The 15,096-nt window shown below is 40.3% G+C and overlaps 1 protein-coding gene across 2 annotated transcripts in view; it reads right to left on the bottom strand.

Annotated features, from left to right (window-relative positions):
• Positions 1 to 15,096, bottom strand: part of CA8 (carbonic anhydrase 8) — an 84,663-nt gene that overhangs the window by 29,701 nt on the left and 39,866 nt on the right. For both annotated transcript variants that reach the window (XM_026011848.2, XM_072734681.1), the window contains exons 4-7: positions 11,698 to 11,793; positions 6,065 to 6,127; positions 3,590 to 3,638; positions 2,076 to 2,188 (exon numbers count right to left, since the gene is read on the bottom strand). In XM_026011848.2, coding sequence (XP_025867633.1) covers positions 2,076 to 2,188; positions 3,590 to 3,638; positions 6,065 to 6,127; positions 11,698 to 11,793 — 321 coding nt within the window. The remainder of the gene's footprint in view (positions 1 to 2,075; positions 2,189 to 3,589; positions 3,639 to 6,064; positions 6,128 to 11,697; positions 11,794 to 15,096) is intronic.

Below are 15,096 nucleotides of genomic sequence, written 5' to 3'. Positions count from 1 at the left end.
TTGTACACTCACCCTCTCAAAAAAAAATAATAAATCTTTTTTTAAATAAATAAATAAATTTCTTCTGTGATAAGTCACTGAAATGTTGAGATTTATCTCTAACAGCAGCTACCATCTTTGTGGTCAGAATCCGAACCCATAATCATTAGTCCAAACATCTATTCCTAACATTAAACTCAAATTTTTCGGGGATCCCTGGGTGGCTTGGCAGTTTAGCGCCTGCCTTTGGCCCAGGGTGTGATCCTGGAGACCCAGGATCAAGTCCCCCATCAGGCTCCCTGCATGCAGCCTGCTTCTTCCTCTGCCTGTGTCTCTGCCTCTCTGTGTCTCCCATGAATAAATAAATAAAATCTTAAAAAAAATAAATAAAAAACTCAAATTTCTCATTTCCTCCTTCTCCTTTACCAGACTTATTCCCACTATTTATCAGGAATTATTTCCTGTCCCTCCCGGGCCAAGTTGAGTTTCTTTCCTATGTGTTTCTGGAGCACCTTACTTCTCATAATTAACATAACCATATGATTGTTTGCCTCCTCAACTCTATGGTCAACATTTTGAGGGTAAAGACTGTGTTTTAATCTCTGTATCCTTTGTGTGTCTGCCTGGCACTCAGGAGGAGTCTCTTATAAGAACATAGGGATGAATGAATAAATAGGGATTTTTCATATTAAAAATATGAAGGCCTAAAGGTGATGTGATCCAAGTCTTTAAAAGGATGGAGAAGCTATATTGGGAACTTTTAAAATTAATCCTTAGAAAAAGAAAAATAAGACGAAACTGTTAAAGGTTCAAAGGGTTTTGAAGATTTAAGGACAAGCAGAAGAAGGCTTTACTGAGTAGTTTAATAAATTTAAAGTTCTTAGAAAGTGATAGGGGATATAAAAAAAATTGGTAAAAAGTCACTAAAGGTAACTTGGTTTGTTTAGAATACAGCCTAAATCTGCTGAGGCTGATCATAAAGAAAAACATTGGGCCTTTTAGAACACATCCCTTAGGGACGCCTGGGTAGCTCAGTAGTTGAGCATCTGCCTTTGGCTCAGGTCATGATCCCAGGGGTCCTAGGATTGAGTCTTGCATCGGGCTCCCCACATGGAGCCTGCTTCTCCCTCTTCCTATGTCTCTGCCTCTCTCTTTCTGTGTCTCTCATGAATAAATAAAATCTTTAAAAAATAAAAATAAAAGAATGTATCCTTTAGATCCCTGGAGGACAGGAGACATTTAAAGGACCTCTTTTGGGCAGCCCGGGTGGCTCAGTAGTTTAGTGCCGCCTTCAGCCCAGGGCATGATCCTGGAGACCCGGGATCGAGTCCCACATCAGGCTCCCTATATGGAGCCTGCTTCTCCCTCTGCAGTCTCTCTCTCTCTCTCTCTCTCTCTCTCTCTCTCTCTCTCTCTCTCTCCTCTGTATCTCTCATGAATAAATAAATAAAATCTTTAAAAAAAATAAAGCACTTCTTTTGTAATGATATCATATCATTACATAAACATATTATAATGATGATGTTGCTTCATATTCCACCAGTTAACGTCCCATGACAATTCAACTCAGTGCCCTCACCCACTGTGCATCAGCATTTAGAGCACCTATGCAAAGCCCAAAGTGGGAAGTAGGTGACCAAAAAGGGGGCTAGAGAGCCACCCAGCTCTTTGCAGAGCATTCTTTTTACCTCCTTCACCTTCCTGCCTCCAGAACTTTCCTGTGCAAGCCAAAGAAATATTACAAAGCCTACACGACTCACAGAAATAACCAATATTTTCACTTCCAAAACTCTCTCCTCTCCAATCCTGGGAAATCCCACATAAAGAAATAACTAGACTAATCAAAAGTCTGACTATTTCAGTGACTTATATTTACTCTATAAAAACTTTTAAAATACAGATCATAAATGACAGCTGGGTTTTATTCATCTCTGACCTTTCCATTGCTTTCACTGGTTCAAGACATCTAACTTTCATCTGCAAAGACATGACTGATCTAAAGGAAACTAAAGCATACAACAGACGTTTCCCTTTTGCAGAAACAATATTTAACCTTTAACTCAGAACTTCTGAAAGATTTAAAGTGCTGTACTCACCTGCAGCTGGGATATAGTTAAAGGGTATCGGAATAATATCCAGGTAACACCTTCGCTGCAAGGTGGAATGGTAAGAGAACCTTCATACACCCAATAATCCCGCAGCAAAGGATCTGTGCAACCATGTGGACATGTCACAGAAAAGTTAGTTAATTAACAATAATTGTGAATATTTCAACAATAATTCTCAAAGTTACAAATTGTCTGAACAACACTTTTCAGGATGAGGTCATCTTAAATTACAGCCTCACACATGAATTCTTAAACTAATCATCACCGAGAAAATAACCAATGGGAAAATATGATGAACCCTCTATTATTTATAGTGACTTCCATCTAGGTATCACTATGTAATCCAAAGGTGGCTATAAAACTTGACATATACATATATGTGTGTAAGTATGTATCAAGTTTAGTCACTTTGGAAAAAGTGTATCTGTGATATTTTTTACTTTATTGAAGGATTTACTTGACTTATTCACACCTAATCCAATACTTACTACATGTGAGGCACCATTCTAAGCATTTTACATGAACTCATTTAACCCTCACAACAAACCCACAAGACAGGTACTATTATCAGCCCCATTTTTCAGATGGGGAAGCTGAACGACAGAGGGTTACATAACTTACCCAAGGTCACTCAACTAATAACTGGCAGAGCCAGGATCCAAACCCAAGCAGTCTGACTTCAAAGTCTGTTTTTCTAACTATTCGGTTCTAGTTATCTCTGAGATAATTAAAAATAATTAAAATATTAAAATAATATTTTAAATATTATTAAAATATTAAAGTCCTAGTATGATAGGACAAAAGAAGGCATTCCTAAGAAATCTTTTAGCTCTGCATTAGAGGCATTCACAATCCAATACGATGGATAAATGTTCAACACATGACAAAAACTGGTTTGTTCTAGAGCAATGAAACATAGGGCATAGAAGATACAATGCATCAGCACATTTGGTTTTGATCAAAAAACTACGTAACAGCACATAATTTAGGCAGAACAAAGTGAAGACCAAAATCTTGCACAAAACAACCTTTAACTACAAACTATGTTTCGAATATTTTATACACAATTCTTATACGTTTAGGTATGCCGAGGTAATTAGACTAACACTTATATGATAGTATCACTGCAAAGGGTTTACCTTATAAAATGATATAAACTTTATTTCACTCTAGAGATTAGTAAGAACCTCACTGACCAATCCTAGAAGTATATCAAAGTATTGTTATTACGCTCATGCTCTACACAGAGGTAGCGATTTTTGCAAATGAAAATCCAAAGGAAACTCTTCAGAGAATAATGGCAAAAGTGACAAAACATTTATTACTTCAAAATGTTTACTCTCGTGTTTAGACCAATCAGAAACTGATACCTACTACAGAGAAGGCGAATTGTAAAGAAACTTTATTAACTAATAATATATCATTACATGCATTTTGAGGGAAACAATGCAATCATATTCACCCAATTACAATTCATCTTATGCGATAAAGATAACACGTACCTGGTAATAAAGTGTTAGGATTAAAGCAGGGTATTGTTTTGGACTTCCCCTGAAAAAGAAAAAAAAAAAAAAAAAAACGCCCTATGTTAACATAAAATTTCTTAATTTTAGAATTAAAAAAAAAAATTACTAGCACTAAAAACCCAGATTGATGCCTTTTCTGAGTAACATCCTGGACCAGATGGGTCTGTAGGTATCTCACTCTGTCCTCTCACCAGAGCCAAAGCACCTGGTTCCAACAAGACACTCCTGTTCTGAGTCTGTGGCTATTTCTTTGCTACTACAGTTTGATTTTCCCTATAATTCCTGGAGTAAAACTTCCAGTTGTCTGCCTAGTGTCTATCTGGCCCACGCCGGCTCCTTTTCCTGCTCTGAGCACATCCACACCAGAAACTTGGGCTTTTGGTGTAAAATGCCTGAACCCTGGTTCAGAGAATTCTTTTGAAATGACCTTCCTCCTGCTACTCTGACCTCCACTCCTAACCTTCTTGGCATCACAACTTGTCTCCTAAATTTGCATTTTGTTTCATTTGCATTTGATAACTTGTCTCTATGTTCTAGATGTCCTGTCCTCCAGAGAGTGAAAACTAACACCTGAATGAAAACATTCCATTCTATGGGCGCCTGGGTGGTGCAGTCGCTTAAGTGTCTGACTCTTGTATTTGGTTCAGCCCACGCTGCACTGTGCACCGGGCATGGAGTCAGCTTGAGATTCTCTCTCCCTCTCTCTGCGCCTCCAGCCTGCACTCTCTCTCTCTCTCATGTAAATAATGAAACCTTTAAAAAAAAAATTCAATTCTAATCAACTTTTATTAAAGCTGCATTTAAACTTCAATAAAATTAAAATAAATAACTCCAGGGGCACCTGGGTGGCTCAGTTAAGTGTCTGCCTTCGGCTCAGGTCATGCCCCGGGATCCTGGGATTGGGCCCCACATCAGGCTCCCTGCTCCTCAGAGGGCCTGCTTCGCCCTCTTCCTCTGCCTGCTACTCCTCCTGCTTGTGCTCCCTATGTCTCTCTTAGAGATAATATCTCTAGAAATAATATCTTAAAAAATAAAAATAACTTCAATAAAATATTTGTGCCATTACTCAACAGTTCACATTTGCAATCACTATTTTAAATAGTGCCACTTAAATTGCTCAGGCCCTTGAGGCAAAAAAGATTTGTCACGGTAGTTGGAGATCTCTTTTAAGATTACTCTATCAATGCAGACATAACAGGGCAAGTGAATGCGTAACCTCAGTCTCTTTCTTACTTCCACTTGACACATTAAAGAATCCAGCTCACTTGCTTCCCACCAGCCCCCTATATTCCATAAAAAAGAATGTTGTATGAGCTAAAGGAATAAAAGAACGTTTCTCAGGCCATTAAGACAAATGTCAGTCAAAATGTACCCTTCCCCCTCCTTACCAGGTTTTTGACTAGTCTGTACCTTCTCTTGGTAGCTGGATTTATTCTAAGCCTGCCTGGGAAATCTATGGTGGATGTTCTTGCCTGGTCCAAGACGCCCTGGGCTTGTTCTGGCTTAGAGCTAATCAAACTTCATTCTCATTGATTTTTGGATCGGCCTTGGGTCTTTGGATCTCTGCACTGTATCTCTCGTAGCCATTCAGGATTAAACTACTGCCTTCCAAGGCCTCTCCGATTCAATCCATCCAATATAAGCATAGAAAGTACTGGTTGTAACAGAACTGGGCTTCCAGGCAAAGCTGGGCTGAATCACGCCAGAGTCGCATCAAACCAAATCACTTTCTCTGAGATATAGGAGCTTACAGCCTACATGTATCTGTCTTTTTTTTTTTTTAACATAAATGCTTTGAAGTATAGTTGCCATAATTTTAATTTGTTTCATTTACACAACTTTCCTATAACCAGTGGGCAGGAAGGATTAACTCAGCAGGCTTGGGTTGTTCAAAAAGATGTCTGTCTTGAGGACTGGCTCCGAGGTCTCACAACATTCTGTCTGACAAGAGTGTTTTTGTATCCTAAGGCCTTGGGCTATGCTTGGGCTATGTTGGACCAGATTGGTTTATCCTGACAATGTGACTTATGATGACAGCTTGGTTTTGCTGGGGCTGGGAGTAGGAGGGATGGGGTCAGAGCAGCTGAGGGTCATTACACAGACACTGTGTGCTCTTATAGCTGACCCCTAATAAAATCCCTGTACACGAAGCAAGGCTTCTCTGGTTGGTAACATTTCACACATATCGTGGCATTATCACTGCCAAAAGACTGAGGTTCATCCCCGTGTGATTCCACTGGGAGGAGACAGCTGGAAGCTCCTGCCTGGCTTCTCTTGGACTTTACCCCATGTACTTTTGCACTGACCTCATTTTTACACGTGGGTCCTTCCTCTGGAATAAAGTACAACCAAGAGAATAGCTACCCTCTGAGTGAATCATCATATCTGAGAGTGATCTTGGGGACCTCTTTCAAGACCAGTGTTTCTATTTGCTTTTAAACAATAACTTACCTTGTACTGAATATCCTGGAGGATTTCGGTCACAGCCTTCAAGCCTACGTGTTCTTTTCCTATCTGAAATGCATAAAGTATAAACCATACCACAACAATTTTTAAATACTTAGCTTTCATTCAAAATAACTAACAGAAAGTGAAGCTCAAGTCTCCCTGAATTGCCTTCTCAGGGAATAAGTAAATGACCATTTTATTAATAACCACATCAATAGCTACATAAGGCAATTGAAGGTGTAAGAGAGGCTAATATAAGAACGTATTAGTTCTTAGACAGCTTTAAGAATTCATTCTAAATACACCTTGCTGTGTATAGATTATCACCCACTGTGCTATATACAGGTAACCCCTGACCGATGAGGGAGTTAGGGGCACTGACTTCTGTGCCATTGAAAATCACATATATAGGGATGCCTGGGTGGCTCAGCGGTTGAGTGTCTGCCTTCAGCTCAGGGAGTGATCCCAGGATCCGGGATCAAGTCCCACATCAGGCTCCTTACAGGGAGCCTGCTTCTCCCTCTGCCTATGTCTCTGCCTCTCTCTCTCTGTGTCTCTCATAAATAAATAAATAAAACCTAAAAAAAGAGAGAGAGAGAAAGAAAATTACATATATATAATGTCTGATTCCCAAAAACTTAACTACTGATAGCTTATTGTTGACCGAATGCCTTACTGATAACACTAGTCAATTAACACATATTTTGAATATTATTATGTATCATAGGCCACGTTCTTACAAAAAAGTGAGATAGAAAAAAAATGTTATTAGGAAAGTCAGAAGAAGGAGAAAATACATTTACACTACTGTAAAAAAATTCATGTGTAAGTGGATCCATGCAGTTCAAAGCCATGTTTGTTCAAGGGTCAATTGTGTATCAGATGATATAATACTGTGATATAAACATTTCAAGGATATTTCTGAATTAAAATTGCCCACCACATTCCAAACCCTTTCATTTTTACCTTTGGCATTTCTAGACCATTGTTATAAAGACTGTATCTATGCTGAAATATTTAATAATTCAGAAAAGATTGTGATTTCATATGTCAAAGTCACCAACATCAGGACATCTCTTGATTACTACTGGATATAACTGTATAATTTTATTCTTAAATACATCAGAATATGCTGTTCATAGCCTTCTATTTTAAAATACTATATATCATTACATATTTTTAGCGTATAAAATGCTCCAAAGTGTGTGAGACTTCAAAGAAATTTGACACTAAGTATTCTTGACTTTAACTGTGAAAATTCTAAAGGCCACCTGATTTCTATGTTTCAACCAGGTTTCAATGGTCCCTGACAATGGAGGACAATAATAAGAAATATTTTAAAATCTTAGAGAAACAATGTTATCATTTGCTTTTTCTCTTCCATATAAATTGGAAGGATGCCTATAGGCATCCTATAGTGCAGGATGACCTATAGGAGCTAGAAAAGCTGCCAGCATGTCCACACTCTCAGTTTCTCTCCACATGCACCAAATGTGAAATGTGCCAGCCGAAGGGGCAGCAGAGAGGAAGGAAAAGAGACACGAAACTTACATAATCTAAGATAAGCAATTCAAAAACAGTCAAGACTTCTACTGTTTCTCAAGTGTCTGCAATCCCTCAGACTGGCGTTAAAGATGGAAAATGAATTCTCTGAAGTTAAAAAAGTAACATGTAAGGCAAATGTACTCTTGAGTGCAGAAGCCTAGGCATTAGCAGAAGCCTCTGCCAATCTGCAAGGGCAACGGACCTCTCTTCATTGTACTGCTTTAACCATGATGTAGCATTTGGAGGATGACGCCTCAGTTGGCATCTGTTTTCCTTTCATGTATCTTCTGTCAGATTATAGCTCTTTGAAGAATCCTTATCTGAATGTTGTAAGGCCACATACTGTAGTAGTTTGGGGGCAAGGCCACTTACACTGGATGCCCAGGGTTCTGATCTGGACTCAAGTTTTTAGCCTTAAGCAAGTTAACTTCTATGTCCTTCTGCTTCCTCATCTATACAGTGGGGGAGAGCAGGCAGGCGGGTAAAGTGACAGGGGTTGAAGGTAAGACTCTAACAAGGACCTTAGAAGAGGGCATGGACCTTCCTAATTCAATTAATATCATCCATTATTATCCTTACTTGGCATGCCAAACAGCATCAGGTACAGTTTTTACATAGAGTAACACTTAACTACCACTGGCTCCTCCTTCTATAAAGATTCCATACTTTGTGGGCAAGAGTTTTAAACCTGCAACAAACTCCAGCTATTGTTCCATCTCTTCTCTTTCCTTCTTTGCCAGATTGCTGTAGGAAGAGGTTATAAACACCAAAGAGCAAGTACAGATGAAACTCTGTACAGCCCAGTCCCCAGAATTCTAGAGCAGTCCAGGTGATAACAGCCTGGAGCCAAGCGTGTGCCAACAACCATGAGACCAACACCTCCTTCCCTCTCACCTTGGCCATCCTTCGCTGCCATCCAAAACACAAACCATCAGCCCTGCCCAGCCCTGGCCCTGTGTTTTTCAACTTCTCACTCTATCTCACCTCATTCCGCTGTGCCCTCTGGAACAGGATGCTGCCCATCTCTGCCAAGCTCTACCACCACCTGTTGGTCTGCGCGAACCCCTCATGTCTGCTCAAGGCACAGCTCTCCCAGGCCTTAAGAGCGGACACTGGGCCATTTCCTCCAGGGACAGGGCTGAAGGCTGTGGTCAGTGGCCTGCTGTCACCCACTGGTGGATACTCTGCCCCACGGGCACAAGGCCGTCCTTCTCTGGGTGGACCATCCTCCTCAGATACCACCACGCTCTACTTGTTGCAAAATAATATTATCACCAAGTTTTTAAAAAATGACCTGCTGGCCACTCCCTGATAGTCATCACCTCCCGCTGCTACTATGGAGGACTTCAACACCCTGGAATGCAGCTTGACCGCCCCTCAGTTCGTGGCTTTCAGCTCCATTCCACCTCAGCACCCAACCTGGGAACACACCCTGAATTTGTTTTCACTCTGAAAACTTCAGCTCCGAAGACCGTTCCCTCTGAGCACAGCTTCTCATGCATCAGCTCTTACCCTCTTTTCTCTCTCTCCACTCACTGATCTAAGGAGCCACGGTTCAGGAGCATCTGGGCTTTGTCTTCTTCCCTTCCCACCTACCTGAACGACACCTCTCCAACCACCCTCAAGTCTCTAACCCTGTGTCTTCCCAAATTATCTGCTCTGCAAGAGATCAATGCAACAATTTGCTAGAATCTTCTACTCTTTAACTTGGATAGAGAACAATCTACAGTATCCTGTTCTGTACAGTCTATGTTGTTCAGTCCCAAGTGGGTCTCCCACACTGACTGTCAAGTCTATCATCGTTCCCTTCCTGGGCTATTTCAAAACCCAATCATCCACCCATGCTTCCCCCTTACACTATAAATAATTTTGCTTTGTAGGTCTCAGAGATAAGGCCATCAGGCATGAGCTCTTCTAATTTCCTGCCTTTCTTCACCTTTAAATTCATCCCATTTCTACCCATGTTTTCTTCCTGACCCTCTATTTTGGAGAAAGGGTGGGTGCCCCCTCCTATCCGGGGTTAGGCTAGCCACAAAACTCTCCATTCAGCATCCTCCTGTCTCCTCTAGGACTCTTTCACATCAACTATCCCTTTTTCCCCCCCAGTATTTTTAAACTCTGAGTCTGCACTAGTGCTTTTTGCTCAGAATAAAAATACAGGCAGATCGCAGATTTTTAAAAGAAACAAAGAGGACATTCCTGTACATCAGCACGAGTTATTACCCCATCTGTGTTTCTTTTCTTGAGCCACGCTTCTCAAAAGGGAAACCTGTGCACATCGCCTCTGCCTCCCCGCTCCCATTCCCCTTCTCCTGCCCAAGTGTGGGAGCCCCAGATGGACGTCAGACCCACTCCGCTCTGCTTCAGTGGACCCTCCTTATCAGTCCTCCTTTCCTTCATGAACTTCCACTCTCAGAGTTTCTGAAACCTTCCTCTCTCCTAGATCACCGGAACGTGATCTAGAAGCACGATGTGCTTCTTCCTGGACTAGTGATGCAAGTCTCCAGAATCCTGGCTTTCCAATCTAGTGCTCCGTCAGTCCCCACCAGTAATAGGCTAAGGATCACTAAGTGAAAATATTCTAATACTTAATTCCATCCACAAATATTTATTGAATAGCAACTCCAGAGATGAAACTAACATGTTTGTGTTCCTTCTAGATACGACTGCTCAGTTATTTGTACTATTTTATTCTTATTTTATTATTTTTTAATAACAAGACATTGCCTTCTACTTCTATAGCCTCAACTTCTCAATTTTGGGTGCTTTATTAACTTCTTCAGGTCACAAAAATGGACTTCAGCAGTTACTACTTTTGTGCACTAAAGATTATCAAAATGTATGTGTATATTTTAAAACATTTTTACCGATATCTTGATACTGTGATTCCACTCTATTTATATAATGTAGAAGGAATATAGGCCCTTGCTTAAAAAAAAAAAAAAAAAGCCATGAAGTGAACATTAAGAAGGTTCATTTAAAACTCTAAGAATTTGCTTTTAAATTCTATGACCTGTCATACTTTCAAGATACCGGTTGTAAAATATTAAAAGGCTAAAACCAGGTGACTGCTTCCAACCATCAATAGACAAATACCTGAGAAAGAAATTTATAATGGAAAATTGTTGTACTTAATAATACTATTGAAATATGTACCACAGAAAAGAAAGCAGGTTTGCAAAGGCCCAATTCTCTTTGGAAAATTAAGTTACTAATGATCACTATGCTAATATTACTACTCCAGGCCCACGTTTTCCAGGAAGCAGCCTGGAACCACACAGAGTTACAGAGTTACAGCAATGGTTTCTGACCCTTGACGGTGACTGTGTGGGACTGTGAACAGTGACTGACCTCTCTGGCCCCTGGTTTCTCTCCTGTTGGATAGGGAAGGCAGGGGGAAAGCAGGGTCTCTTCCATCTCTTCATCTTTTAGGACATCCAACAGATGATAAGACAAAGGTAAAGAGATTCACGGTGGGCGGTGGGGGGGTGGCGAGGAACTAGATTAAATTTTTACTTTTGAAAGTATGTGGTCTGTTTTTGTATGTTTCACAAAATTTAATTAATATCCTCTGCCCAGCACAGAGCTCAAATCTAAACTTTAAATTGACTATATCCACCAAGATCTTTGCCAGTCTTATTTTATCAGTGTTTTCTATTGGACACTTCAAATCATCCTAAGAGTGAAAATTATTAATAACAAAGAGCCAAAAGAATCTGCTACATGATTACATTATTGATTTTTCTTCAATTTTGCAGTAAGCCAGAGTCCAAAAACATTTTCAAAAATTCTTTTTCATTAATAAAATGAACTCCTACCTTCAGGAGACATTTTCGACATCATTTTTCCAAAGACCCTAAAGGCCAGCATGAAGAAAATTTCTACTAACTAAATAAACCATCTTCTACCAATGAATATGGCTGCTCTCTCACCAGCCAGAAAAATCAAGTTTTCTGTTTTTAAATTATCTGTGTTCTCTGTACAGGAGTTTAAAAAGTAATAAAATGGAGAGAGAACAGAAAATATTGTGCAAAGGAATTAGAAATAAGCATCTCTGAACAATACAATAACCACAGGAGGAGACCATTTACCTGAACAAACAAAGCAATGATGGCAATGCCATGCGGCTTCCCCACGGCCTCATCGATACTGCCAAACAGGGTCGAGTTCCAGTGGATAAGATGGAGCTGAGTAAACAACACACAGGTCACCTCATTATTAATGTATTTCCAGTTAGAAAAACAAAGATAGATTAATTCTCCTTAATTGTATCTATTACATCTCTATGGTATCACATACAACAAAAGTATCCCAAGTCGACACAAACAGACCACTGCTTTTCTTTTTTTTTTTTTTTTTTTTTAAGATTTTACTTATTTATTCATGAGAGACACAGAGAGAGAGAGAGAGGCAGAGACACAGACAGAGGGAGAAGCAGGCTCCACGCAGGAAGCCCGATGCGGGACTAGACCCCGGGACCCCAGGATCACGCCCTAGGCCGAAGGCAGGCGCCAAACCGCTGAGCCACCCAGGGATCCCCCAGACCACTGCTTTAACACAGGTTCTCTGTATGAGGTTTTTTCCTTATTTCTGAACAGAGGTGATGCTCAGGGGACCGCTGCTTCTTGCTTTAGGGCCTAATCAGGAGCATAACTAACGCGACTGGCAGATTTCACATTGATTTAGTTGCCTTTCCTTAAATACTATCCCATCTGGCTCTCAATAGAACAAAACTCTGGGTTTGGGCATAAACACCAGCACTCATGCCAGGGATTAGTACCTGCAAAATTGAATACTGTGTCACCCAGTATTTCCATCAAAAATAAGACAAAGCCAGCCTCAAATTCTGGTAAATTATTTCAGTTCTCTAAGGATATACAGAGATAGCTCCCTATAATGCTGCATCTTCTTAAAGTCATGGTAATATAATGAATGTTGATGTAGAGCCCTAAAAGAAGGCCATTTCCTGCACCGGAGATAAAATTTTATCTGTGAAGGAATGACAAACAATGCTCTAGAGGACTCCCTCACTCCTAGCTTCATAAAGCTTCGTAGCTTTCAAGTTTATCTAGAATATGCACTTGCTCCTCCAGCACTGATAAAACACTTGCAAGAAGGCAAATTCAATTCCCTGGTTAAAATCAAATGCCCACTGAGGTTCTTAGTAAAACAGTAGCTAGGTAAACCTTCTGCCTAGAATGCTATCTTCATCACTATAGCTTTTAATCAAGTTATAATTACTTACCACTCCAAAACACTGCCTCATTTAAAAATTAGTTCTAATCCAAAAGGACATAGCTAAAATTCAATCACCATGTCATTTTAGCATCCGTATTAAAACGTGGAGGAAAATCATCATGAGAATAGTCACTAATTTGATTCTTCTACTACTGAATTTCTCCAATTAGAACTCAAAATTGCAAAGCTGACCGCTAGAGGGAGGTAATGAAGTCCTCTGCCTGTAACAGAAACCCTAACCTAGAAAAAGACCACATTCAAGGCCAAGCTAGGACAGGCTATGAAAAACCCACATGGACCGTGACCACCCACTAAATGTAACTGTCAAGGCACTGCCTTTGAGAAAACAATGCTCTATAACATTTCAATTAATAACGAAAGACAGACCAATTTTAATCTTTCCTCTTCTGGCTGCAACAATAGCTCGGAGTCCCAGTGGTAGAGATAAGTGTACAGTGTACAGATAAGAACTGATTGCCTTAATTAAATAAACAAAGGAGGCCCAAGGTTGAAATCTATTTTTATTTGACAAATCACAAAGTTCAAATCAACATTTTTCTTACTTCTCATAGCAACATTATGGAGTATTTTTTCTGAAACAAAACAACCCAAAAATACCCATGATTTGTTTTTGTGCTTTGCCTTGCCACTCCTTAGAATTCAGCAGCATCATTACTCACACCCAATCTTCAAAACCTGCTTCACGATTTTTTTGTGTTTAAAAAACTGAGGGTCCTCACTCCTTAAGTGGATGCTGCACATGGTAACTTTGTCTGAGAGAGTAAATTCACAGTGGGAAAAAAAAACAGACAAACACTCCCTGGGCCGGGTGTGCAAAGTCGGCGTCAACAGCCCTAAGTCATGTTGATCGAGTGCACCCTTGACATGATGTGGTGAAAATGACATTTTATCCCTGTAGTCTTCCCCCCCAACAACCTATAACCCAGCCTAATTATGAAAAAACATCACACAGATCTCAGTAGAGGGGCATTCTACAAAATACCTGACCAGTACTTCTCAAAACTGTCAAGGTCAACAAAAACCGAGAAAGCCTGAGAAAATGTCACTGACAAAAGGAGCCTAAGGAGACATAAGAACTAAATGTAACAGTATCATGGGGAGCTTTTGGAAAATAAATTAGTTTAAAACCAAGGAAATTAAATAAAATTAAAGCTTTATGTATAATTTTTGGTCCACTAATTATAACAAATGTAACATGCCAAGGTAAGATGTCAATAACAAGGGAACCAGGTATGGGTTATATGGGAACTTTCTGTACTATTTCCATGATCTTCCTATAAAGTTAAAAGTATTCTAAAGAAACATTCTATTAAAAAAAAAAAAAAAAGGAAATGCTGGCACTCAGCTAAAAAAGGATAATTGGAAGATCACTAAGACTCTTGTGTGACTAGCACATAACACAAAACGAAATAGAGGTCCTCTACCACCTGTTTTCCTTCTACCATCTGGGTCTTAAATGATCACCTGGGACTTGGCAGTTCAGTGGCAGAAGAGATCCCCCCGCCTCACAATCAACAAGGGACCCAAAATTTGGAAACACAGCTCTGTTCTCCTACTTACTGGAAACCCTCTTCGTGTGGAGGCTCTTGCTCTCACTTTAAAAAGGCCAAATATCATTAGAAATCCCCTTTCCACACCATTAGAATGGGGTCTACTCAAGGACCAGGCAAATTTCCAACACGTTTGGAAATCAGCTGTAACCTAGTAGTAGTAACTGAGAGGCACAATCCACTAACCTAACACTCCACATTTCTGGGGCCTCTCCGCTCCAGTTCACTCTGTGCTCCCCAAGCCCCCACTCCATCTGTATTGGTTTGCTAGGGCCACAGTAACAAAGCACCACAGACCAGGCAGTGCAAACAACAGAAACTTATCTTCTCACAGTTCTGGAGGCTGTTAAGTCCAAGATCAAAGTGCAGCAGGTTTGGTTTCTTCTGAGGCCTCTTTCCTTAGCTTGTGGATGGCCACGTTCTCCCTGTGTCCTCACATCATCTTTCCCCTGTGTGTGGCCGTGTCCAAATATCCTCCTCTTATATAAAGACACCGGCCATACTGGATGATGGCCCACCCGAACAACCTCATTTTAGACTAATTACCTCGATAAAGATCCTGTCTCCAAATATTACTTCCTGGTGTAGCGGGAGTGAAGACTTCAACATATACGGGGAAGGAGGGCATAATTCAGCCCATAACACCCTCTATCTCATTGTTTCCTCTCCCCTGACCTCAAA

Source organism: Vulpes vulpes, chromosome 13, assembly GCF_048418805.1.
Source record: "Vulpes vulpes isolate BD-2025 chromosome 13, VulVul3, whole genome shotgun sequence".
Lineage (NCBI taxonomy): Eukaryota > Metazoa > Chordata > Mammalia > Carnivora > Canidae > Vulpes > Vulpes vulpes.
Note: the sequence above shows the minus strand (reverse complement) of the source record. Positions and strands in the feature narration are given on the sequence as shown.